General features: G+C 40.4%; 1 protein-coding gene across 2 annotated transcripts; it reads left to right on the top strand.

The window, feature by feature from the left end:
* Window positions 1-6,219: 6,219 nt before the first annotated feature.
* Window positions 6,220-9,306, top strand: LOC124000599 (forkhead box protein J1-B-like). 2 transcript variants are annotated; one of them, XM_046307098.1, is made up of 4 exons: window positions 6,220-6,615; window positions 6,816-7,397; window positions 7,962-8,402; window positions 8,463-9,306. In XM_046307098.1, the coding sequence occupies exons 2-4, from the start codon at window positions 6,828-6,830 to the stop codon at window positions 9,057-9,059; spliced, it is 1,608 nt and encodes a 535-aa protein (XP_046163054.1). In that variant the 5' UTR covers window positions 6,220-6,615; window positions 6,816-6,827; the 3' UTR covers window positions 9,060-9,306. The 2 variants fall into 2 exon arrangements, with proteins under 2 accessions (XP_046163054.1, XP_046163053.1); XM_046307097.1 differs by having other exon boundaries at window positions 6,222-6,615; window positions 7,962-9,306.
* The last annotated feature ends 481 nt before the right edge of the window (window positions 9,307-9,787 follow it).

The raw sequence follows: 9,787 nt of genomic DNA, 5'->3' as shown, positions 1-9,787 counted from the left end.
CCAAGCCCATCCCTCCCTCATGATCCAGTCCCCTTGGGCCTTGTAGAAGACCACTTTCCTACTTTAGTCATCGATTCATGCCATAACTGGCATTGATTCAAAATGTGTTTGTGGTGGTCACTGCAAGGATTTACTAAAACCATACTATACCTTAACTATAAAACAACAAGTCCTTAATTAGATTGCTTTACATTCAGTTGAAGTCAGAAGTTTACATACACCTTTGCCAAATACATTTAAATACATTTTTTCACAGTTCCTGTCATTTAATTCTAGTAAAATTCCCTGTCTTATGTCAGTTAGGATCACCACTTTATTTGAGAATGTAAAATGTCAGAATAATAGTAGAGAGTGATTTATTTCAGCTTTTATTTCTTTCATCACATTCCCAGTGGGTCAGAAGTTGTTTAACTCAAATGTTTTGGGTAGCCTTCCACAAGCTTCCCACAATAAGTTGGGTGAATTTTGGCCCATTCCTCCTGACAGAGCTGGTGTAACTGAGTCAGGTTTGTAGGACTCCTTGCTCGCACACACTTTTTCAGTTCTGCCTACAGATTTTCTATAGCATTGAGGTCAGGGCTTTTTGGTGGCCACTCCAATACCTTGACTTTGTTGTCCTTAAGCCATTTTGCCACAACTTTAGAAGTATACTTGGGGTCATTGTCCATTTGGAAGACCCATTTGCGACCAAGCTTTAACTTCCTGACCGATGTCTCTGAGATTTTGCTTCAATTTATCCACATAATTTTCCTACCTCATGATGCCATCTATTTTGTGAAGTGCACCAATCCCTCTTGCAACAAACACCCCCACAACATGATGCTGCCACCCCGTGCTTCACGGTTTGGATGGTGTTCTTCGGCTTGCAAGCCTCCCCCTTTTTCCTCCAAACATAACGATGGTCATTATGGCCAAACCAGAGGACATTTCTCCAAAAAGTATGATATTTGTCCCCATGTGCAGTTGCAAACTGTAGTCTGGCTTTTTTATGGCGGTTTTGGAGCAGTGGCTTCTTCCTTGCTGAACAGCCTTTCAGGTTATGTCGATATAGGACTCGTTTTACTGTGGAAATAGATGCTTTTGGTGACATCAGTGAGGGGCAGAGAAAGTTCCTTTGCTGTTGTTCTGGGATTGATGTGCACTTTTTGCACCAAAGTACATCCATCTCTTGGAGACAGAATGCGTCTCCTTCCTGAGCGTTATAACGACTGCGTGGTCCCATGGTGTTCATTCTTGCGTACTATTGTTTGTACAGATGAACATGGTACCTTCAGGGGTTTGGAAATTGCTCCCAAGGATGAACCAGACTTGTGGAGGTCCACAATTTTGTTTCTGAGGTCTTGGCTGATTTCTTTTGATTATCCCATGATGTCAAGCAGAGGCACTGAGTTTGAAGGTAGGCCTTGAAATACATCCACATGTATGTCATTTTATTGAATTTTCCAAGCTATTTAAAGGCACAGTCAACTTAGTGTATGTACATTTCTGACCCACTGGAATTGTGATACAGTGAATTATAAGTGAAATAATCTGTCTGTAAACAATTGTTGGAAAAATGACAATGACTTGTGTCATGCACAAAGTAGATGTCCTTACCGTCTTGCCAAAAGTATAGTTTGTTAACAAGAAATTTGTGGAGTGGTTGAAAAACACATTTTAATGACTCCAACCTAAGTGTAAGTAAACTTCAGACTTAAACTGTACATTTAGGAGTGTGTAATTGTTTGTCCATTCTGGATGGGGTTGTGGTGCAGTGGTGGACGTTGCATGATTCCAGTGGTTGAGTATGACTACCATCATATGGTAGTACTAGAAGCACACTCACTTTCAGTTTACTCTACTCAAATTACTGCTTGACACTAATTGTTTTAGAGAGCATTAATACCATTCCTGTTGTATTCATCTAAACTAATAACTTTTTAACATTTTATTTCTTGGTGCTTATATGATATGAAATGTTTTGGTGGACATTTGACATGATTAAACATGACAATTTAATGGAGTCATTTTTAAAGGTTTTGAGGATTCATTCATTTTGCTTTGTGAAATGGTGAATTCCTATGTCATAACAAGTCAAATTGAGGCATTTAATTTCAAATTGTCTTCAAAGGTTTTGAGGATTCATTCATTTTGCTTTGTGAATATCTACATTTGTTCGTTTTTATACTGAATTATGTGATATATTGTACCTGTACTAGAAATGTATGTAGATTCATTTGCAAAATTGTATATTTGTGTGTTGTAGAAGAAAATCTGGGGATTCAAATAAGGAGATTAGTAGATATAGCTACATGCACAGTATCTCAAATGTAGCTGATTGATTTTTAGTGACATAGTCCAGCTTTACACCTTAACAGCTGAACACAAAGAAAGATAGAGCCTGCAACAAGCCAATACACTATGCTGACCGTATAGCACAAACTGTGTTATTTGTAGATGTGGCATATTTCTATAGTTATATTGTGGCTTGTCATCCTGGCATAGTCGTTGCCTTGCTCAAGTTCCATGACTTGCAGTGTCTGACTTCCCTGTAGATGTAGCACCATACATATAGATCTATGTGCCTTCAACTAAACAGATATGGCTGCTGCTTGTTGCATTTTTTGGTGTTCTTGTGATGAAACGGTTTCAGGATATACATCTGTATGAGCCTGTAGTCCAGGAGGTTTTTATTCCCATTGGCTGGTATACATGTATAACATTTCTTTGCATTCTCAATGCATTTCTTTGCATTCTCAATGGTTCGTTAAATATTTTTAAGGAAACCTAATTGTTATTAAACCATTATTAAAACACAACTGTTCAGCAATTACAATTATGTTAAATCCATATATTGATACATTTTAATCTATAAATAGTAAGTACATTATGATTAGACTTGGTTGTTATATGGTCTGTATTATGTGTGTGTTTCTAATTTTTTTCCCAGGAGGAATAAACTAAATGCTTCTTAACCATTTTACTTATGCAACATCTTGAGACATTGCATCTTTAACCTAATGTTATCTTTTGCTTGTGAGTTTTGTTGTAGAACGATGTGTAAAACGATCCAAACTGCTTTGGATTAATACTGTTAATTTCATGTGTCTTTGACTAACGATGTGCCATGTTAACTTTGATGATACACATGTGCCTTGTTCCTGTTTCTCACTAGTATTGACCTGGTATCCAGGACAACCCCACATTTAGTGATTCATAACTCTATCAATATCGGTCTGTCCCTGTGTACAGATGTAGGATCTTCATTTGCTCAATCTTCTGTTACTGAGAATATTCCTGCACAGCAAGAAATGCAAACTTGTAGTGTATTCCATGTTTAAAAAGGCTTCTAAAGTTTGTAATTTCCACTTTAAAATATCAGACTAGATTTGCCCTAACGAAAAATGTATCAACCCCTACAAAAATGTCATTTTATTATAGTCCGAACACACAATTTAAATTTCCTGTTGCTGCAGGATTATTTTCCTGCTGTAGCGAACTGGCTCAGATTAAGATCCTACACGTGTAGCCTACAGCCGCATGTGAATAACAATTAAATAAATGTAATGTTGAACACTTCTGAACACAACTGCATGTCTCATGCTTGACTTCCATTGACATGTGAGGACCATTTAGGGTGAATTTGGAAAAAGTGGGACACTGCATTTCCGTCTTCTGTAACCTCTTTCGACATCTATCCAACCTATTAGCCCAACACATGATACATTTCTGAAATCCTCCAGATGTTTCCTAATCACACAAAAACACTACTGTTGATTTCATATTCACAGGAGGCATGACCATATTTTTAGTTCGCATTTGGTCGACTATGACACCTAATTGTACTTGTACTTAATTTTGTGTGATTAGGAAACATTTGAGGATTTCAGAAATGTATCATGTTGGGCCAATATGTTGTATAGATGTCTAAAGAGGTTCCAGAAGATGACAACGCAAAACGTGTTCCGCTTTCTGAATTCACTCAAATAACAGTACTACAAGACATAATTAACAGGATATAGTACTACAAGAACCAGAGCCTAACCTAAATACAGATGGTCCCTAATGTAAATCTTCCCTCCATTAGTAAAGCCTACTCCATTCTGTCCTACTTTAGCTAGCTATGGTTGGTAATGCGGGACAACAACAACAATGAAAGATAATACAATTACAAAATTGAAAGATATTGGGCAACATTATGTATTTTGATGCACCAGTACATAATATTCACATTTACATCAACATTTGACAGTGCATTATGTATGACAGTTTTACTAATTTAACAACAAAACAGAGAATCTGTCACTGATTTTACCGTGTGCTTCCCGAGGTGAGCTTCCTGTTTGAAGCTTTCTCTGCCCCTCACTGATGTCACCAAATAAGTGGTGATTTTGATCAGGCTTCTAGTAACAATAGTTTAAGATGTTCTCTTGTCAGACCAAGAAATAAAAGCATCAGGATTAATCTGTCCCAGATTATATCATGTCCAACTCTTTCCCGAATTCACCCTATGCATAGTCCTACAGGTTGAAATGAAATGTGTATATATTATATATACAGTACCAGTCAAAGGTTTGGACACATTGTCTCATTCAAGGGTTTTTATTTATTTGTACTATTTTCTACATTGTAGAAACTATTAAATAACACACATAGAATAATGTAGATACCAAAAAAGTGTTTTAAAAAATCTAAATAGATTTTAGATTCTTCAAAGCAGCCACCCTTTGCCTTGATGACAGCTTTGCACACTTTTGGCATTCTTTCAACCAGCTTCACCAGGAAAGCTTTTCCAACAGTCTTGAAGGAGTTTCCACATGCTGAGCACTTGTTGGCTGCTTTTCCTTCACTCTGTGGTCCAACTCATCCCAAACCATCTCAATTGGGTTGAGGTCTGATGATTGTGGAGGCCAGGTCATCTAATGCAGTACTCCATCACTCTCCTTCTTGGTCAAATAGCCCTTACACAGCCTGGAGGTGTGTTGGGTCATAGTCTTGTTTTAAAACATGATAGTCCCACTAAGTGAAACCAGATGTGGTGGTGTATTGCTGCAGAATGTTGTGGTAGCCATGCTGGTTAAGCGTGCCTTGAATTCTAATTAAATCCCTGACAGTATCACCAGCAAAACACCATCACACCTCCTCCATGAGGGAACCACACAATGTGGAGATCAAGCGTTCACCTACTCTGTGATCTCACAAAGACACAACGGTTAGAACCAAAAATCTCAAATTTGGACTCATGAGACCAAAGGACAGATTTCCACCGATCTAACGTCCATTGCTCGTGTCTCTTGGTCCAAGCAAGTCTCTTCTTACTGGTGTGCTTTAGTGGGGGCTTCTTTGCACTTTGCAGCAATTCGGCCACAAAGCCCTGATTCACGCAGTCTCCTCTGGACAGTTGATGTTGGGATGTGTCTGTTACTTGAACTCTGTGAAGCGGCAGGTAGCCTAGTGGTTAGCGTGTTGGGCAAGTAACTTAAAGGTAGCTGGATCAAATCCCTGAGCTGACAAGGTAAAAATCTGTCATTCTGCTCCTGATCAAGGCAGTTAACCCACTGTTGCCCTGTAGGCTGTCATTGTAAATAAGAATTTGTTATTTACTGACTTAGTTTACTGCCTAGTTAAATATAAAAAGCATTTCTTTATGCTGCAATTTATAAGGCTGGTAACTCTAATGAACTTATCCTCTGTAGCAGTGGTAGTTTCCCTGTCAGCTAGGTATACCTACTGATTAAATAATGGGTATAGCAAGTACGAGAACCTAACATCGACAATAACCAGTAGATGTCGCTAATACATCATGTCAAAACCAGAATTACCCAATTTCATCACAGAGCCAGTATGTTCGCAATGTCTACTACACACAATCTCTTTAACTGTAACATTTATGTATTCAATGTCTATAAAACGAGGAATTAATCAAAAGTCAATTAAAATATCGACCATGTGTAGGTAAAGTCACATCACAGTTGTAAAACATTTAACTCCAAAGGTGGCTGTTTTTACAATTAACTAAGGATGTATTCATTATCTGCAATTATTCAGGATACCGTTTAAATAATATGTATCATTAACTGTCCAATAGCCTACAGAAGAGCCTTAGTAACAAAACGGCACTTTCGTTTTTAAATCAAAACTCATCCTTCTTACAATTCATAAATGCACAACGTATACAATGACAGTCAGAAGCCAATTTATTTCTGATTAAATTGGGTAAAAAATATTACGCAGAATATTAAGTGCAATTACATTCTGTTTTCACTGATTTAATAACACATTTTTCCTATATATGCACTCATACAGTGAGCCGTAGAAACAAAGGTGAAACCTGTAAATCACGGAGCCAATCAGCGACCTGCAATTTGTTTAGGGCTATTAAAACTCAAGGCGGTCTTTTCTGTCTTTCCCTCAGTATGTTCGGATCTGTTTCTCCGCCGTTGTGGGATTATTATCACGCATCGACAGGATCTGAATGAAGGCTACTTTTGCAAATGAAGTCTTGGGTTTACATGTTTAGATAGCAGTTCCTCACAAAGCCGTCTGTACAGACATCGCAATAACGTGTAAGAGGTTTGGGTACCATATGAGAACAGTGGAGCTGATCACTCAAGTTGTACTGCGGAGTACACCAAGGTAATTGTACTGCTTTTGCTAATACTTCTTTATGAATGAATGGCCACTGTTCTTTTATTTTTATGAGTTTATAACGCAATATTTCACATTGTAAATGTAAAGTCAGCTGAGTGAGATCACACCAATATGTAAAGGATTCACAGGAATGACAGCCAGCAAGAAATGTAATACAGCAATCTTTTGTGGGAATTTATTAACAGGGTCACTTTACAATGCCAGTACTACCAAGTCAGGAGATTGCCACCAGATTCAAGGAGAAATGGATGAAGCTTCACCCAGAAGACCAAGACAATGAGAATGGTTCAGTGCACCTGGATGACAGTCTCACCAGCCTCCAATGGCTCCAGGACTTCACCATAGTCAGTGCGAGTCTAGAAAGCCTACTGGGCTCCACTTGCCAGCCGTACCAGCTGCCTCAGCCCAGCCACCTGCACCCTCAGGGCTCCGACTCCCCCTCCAGTCCACCTGCTGGGGACACTGCAGCCTCCGGCATGCCTCAGAGTGCAGGCAGCCCCATCACCTCCAGTGCCTCAGCCAACAGGACTAGTTACTACTCACTTCACCCGACAGTGACCAACCACCACCAGATCACTGTGCCAGCCAAGTCCCTGGAGGAGGTAGACTTCAAGACCAACCACGAGGTGAAGCCTCCCTACTCCTACGCCACACTGATCTGCATGGCCATGCAGGCCGGCAAGAAGAACAAGATCACACTGTCTGCTATCTATAACTGGATCACAGAGAACTTCTGCTACTACAGACACGCTGAGACCAGCTGGCAGGTTAGTGACTCAGTCTGTCTTCTACATTATTGATCAAACCTGAGAGAGGTACACAACACGGGGGGGAGAGAGACGGGTGGGCGATTGCATGCAACTAATCCCTCAGAGATACAGTATTTATTTTGATGTTGTATGGAAAAGAAGTTCTAGGCCTATCGTGGTTATATTTGTTCATCATTGACGTGACCGTGGGTTATTTCTTGTTTGATTTTTGGGGGGGAAATAAATAGAAGATGAGTAGAAATCATCGGACAGGAACAGGCGCAACTCTCGTTGACCATTCAAAAATGTGTTGTTTTATTTGACACGTTTAAATGATTGACGTTGTTTGATTTTCTTGGAATCTCTGTGATGGGAACTATATGATTCAGGAGAATAATGAACTTAAATTGTTATTGCCTTGTCCTGACGATGCACATTTGACATGTTATAACCAATGATTTATACATGCACATCGTTAGGTGTAACATTATGACGATCCAGCAACAAATGACAGAGAACCTTTAGTAAGACTACTATCAGTTAGCTCGTCTTTTCATGAACTACATTCTATTCTCTCCTCAGAACTCTATCCGTCATAACCTGTCACTCAACAAGTGCTTCATGAAGGTTCCCAGGCAGAAGAATGAACCAGGAAAAGGGGGATTCTGGCAGATTGACCCTCAGTACGCGGACATGTTTGTCAATGGAGTCTTCAAGCGCAGGCGGATGTCAGCCATCCATTTCAACACCCAGAGACACAGCAAAACCCAAGGATCATCCCGTAACCGGAAAACCCAGGAGTACCACCAGCATTTCTCCCAGGCCCACTACACAGTGTCCCACAGAGGAGCAGGTGCTGGGAACAGATGCAAACTTGGTGGCACAAAGTGGGAGACCGTCCATAAGTCACCACTGTTGACACCGGATCTCATGGAACCAGAGGCACTGAAGGGTGAACTAGACTGGGCCATGGTGTTTGACGATGTTCTGAATGGGAGCAGCAATAACTTTGAGGATCAAGACATTAACTTAGCTCTGAACTCCCTGGGCTGTAAGGTGGAGCTCTCCCAGCAGGATCTAGACATTAACTTAGCTCTGAACTCCCTGGGCTGTAAGGTGGAGCTCTCCCAGCAGGATCTAGACATTAACTTAGCTCTGAACTCCCTGGGCTGTAAGGTGGAGCTCTCCCAGCAGGATCTAGACATTAACTTAGCTCTGAACTCCCTGGGCTGTAAGGTGGAGCTCTCCCAGCAGGATCTAGACATTAACTTAGCTCTGAACACCCTGGGCTGTAAGGTGGAGCTCTCCCAGCAGGATCAAGGCCGGGCCTGGCACCTGGGGAGGTGGTGCAGCGGAGGGGCTGACCGGGACCACCAGCAGGCCTGCAGGTACATGGAGGTGACCACCATGGGCTGCTACAACATGGAGGAGATCCAGCAGCCGCTCCCTTTGGGGCTCCCTCAGTCCCTGACTGGACTGCAGCAGCCGCTCCCTTTGGGGGTCCACCCACAGCACTTTGAGGAGCTGACACTGTTCCCTGATGAGCAGCAGAGGCACCCCTGGGAGGAGCTGAAAGAGGAGGTGCAGGCAGTGCCTATTACCCTGGACCATAGTCTCAGCTTCTGTGAAGGCTTCTTCACTGAGATGCAGCCATGGGGGACAGCAGAGTATTATATGTGACACCCTCACCCAGCACCAGCCCCAATACTGAACAAGCAGTCCAGCAGGAGGCCAGAGGACCTATAGAATACTGTTTTGCTACATTAGCATCATGGATTCATTCAGAAAAATGTACGTTAATTGATTTTTTATATTTTATGTGCATTTTCTATTTGCTTTTTGATTGTTTGCATCTATGAAATTAACATGCTGTTTTTAACGTAGCATTGAATGTCTGTTATAGAACTAATAAATCTATCCTAATTAACAACCACTTCATTCCAAAAATCTATACACTAAAATCTATACACCAGTCAAAAGTTTTAGAACACCTACTCATTCAAAGGTTTTTCTTTATTTTTTACTATTTTCTACACTGTAGAATAATAGTTAAGACATCAAAACTGTGAAATAACACATATGGAATCATGTAGTAACCAAAAAAGTTTTAAACAAATCAAAATCTATTTTACATTTTAAATTCTTCAAATAGCCACCCTTTGCCTTGATGGCAGATTTGCACACTCTTGGCATTCTCTCAACCAGCTTCATGAGGTAGTCACCTGTAATGCATTTCAATTAACAGGCGTGCCTTCTTAAAAGTTAATTTGTGGAATTTATTTCCTTCTTAATGCATTTGAGCCAATCAGTTGTGTTGTGATAAGGTAAGGATGGTATACAGAAGATAGCCCTATTTGATAAAAGACCAAGTCCATATTATGGCAAGAACAGCTCAAATAAGCAAAGAG

The sequence above is a fragment of the Oncorhynchus gorbuscha genome, linkage group LG16, assembly GCF_021184085.1.
Source record: "Oncorhynchus gorbuscha isolate QuinsamMale2020 ecotype Even-year linkage group LG16, OgorEven_v1.0, whole genome shotgun sequence".
NCBI lineage: Eukaryota > Metazoa > Chordata > Actinopteri > Salmoniformes > Salmonidae > Oncorhynchus > Oncorhynchus gorbuscha.
This window is presented reverse-complemented; position numbering and strand designations above follow the sequence as displayed.

What these genes read in the sequence shown, in the direction of transcription:
- LOC124000599 (XM_046307097.1), top strand. Translation starts at nt 6,828, where the DNA reads ATGCCAGTACTACCAAGTCAGGAGATTGCCACCAGATTCAAGGAGAAA. An exon ending in ACGCTGAGACCAGCTGGCAG is followed by an intron (nt 7,398 to 7,961) that starts GTTAGTGACTCA and finishes TTCTCTCCTCAG; the next exon opens with AACTCTATCCGTCATAACCT.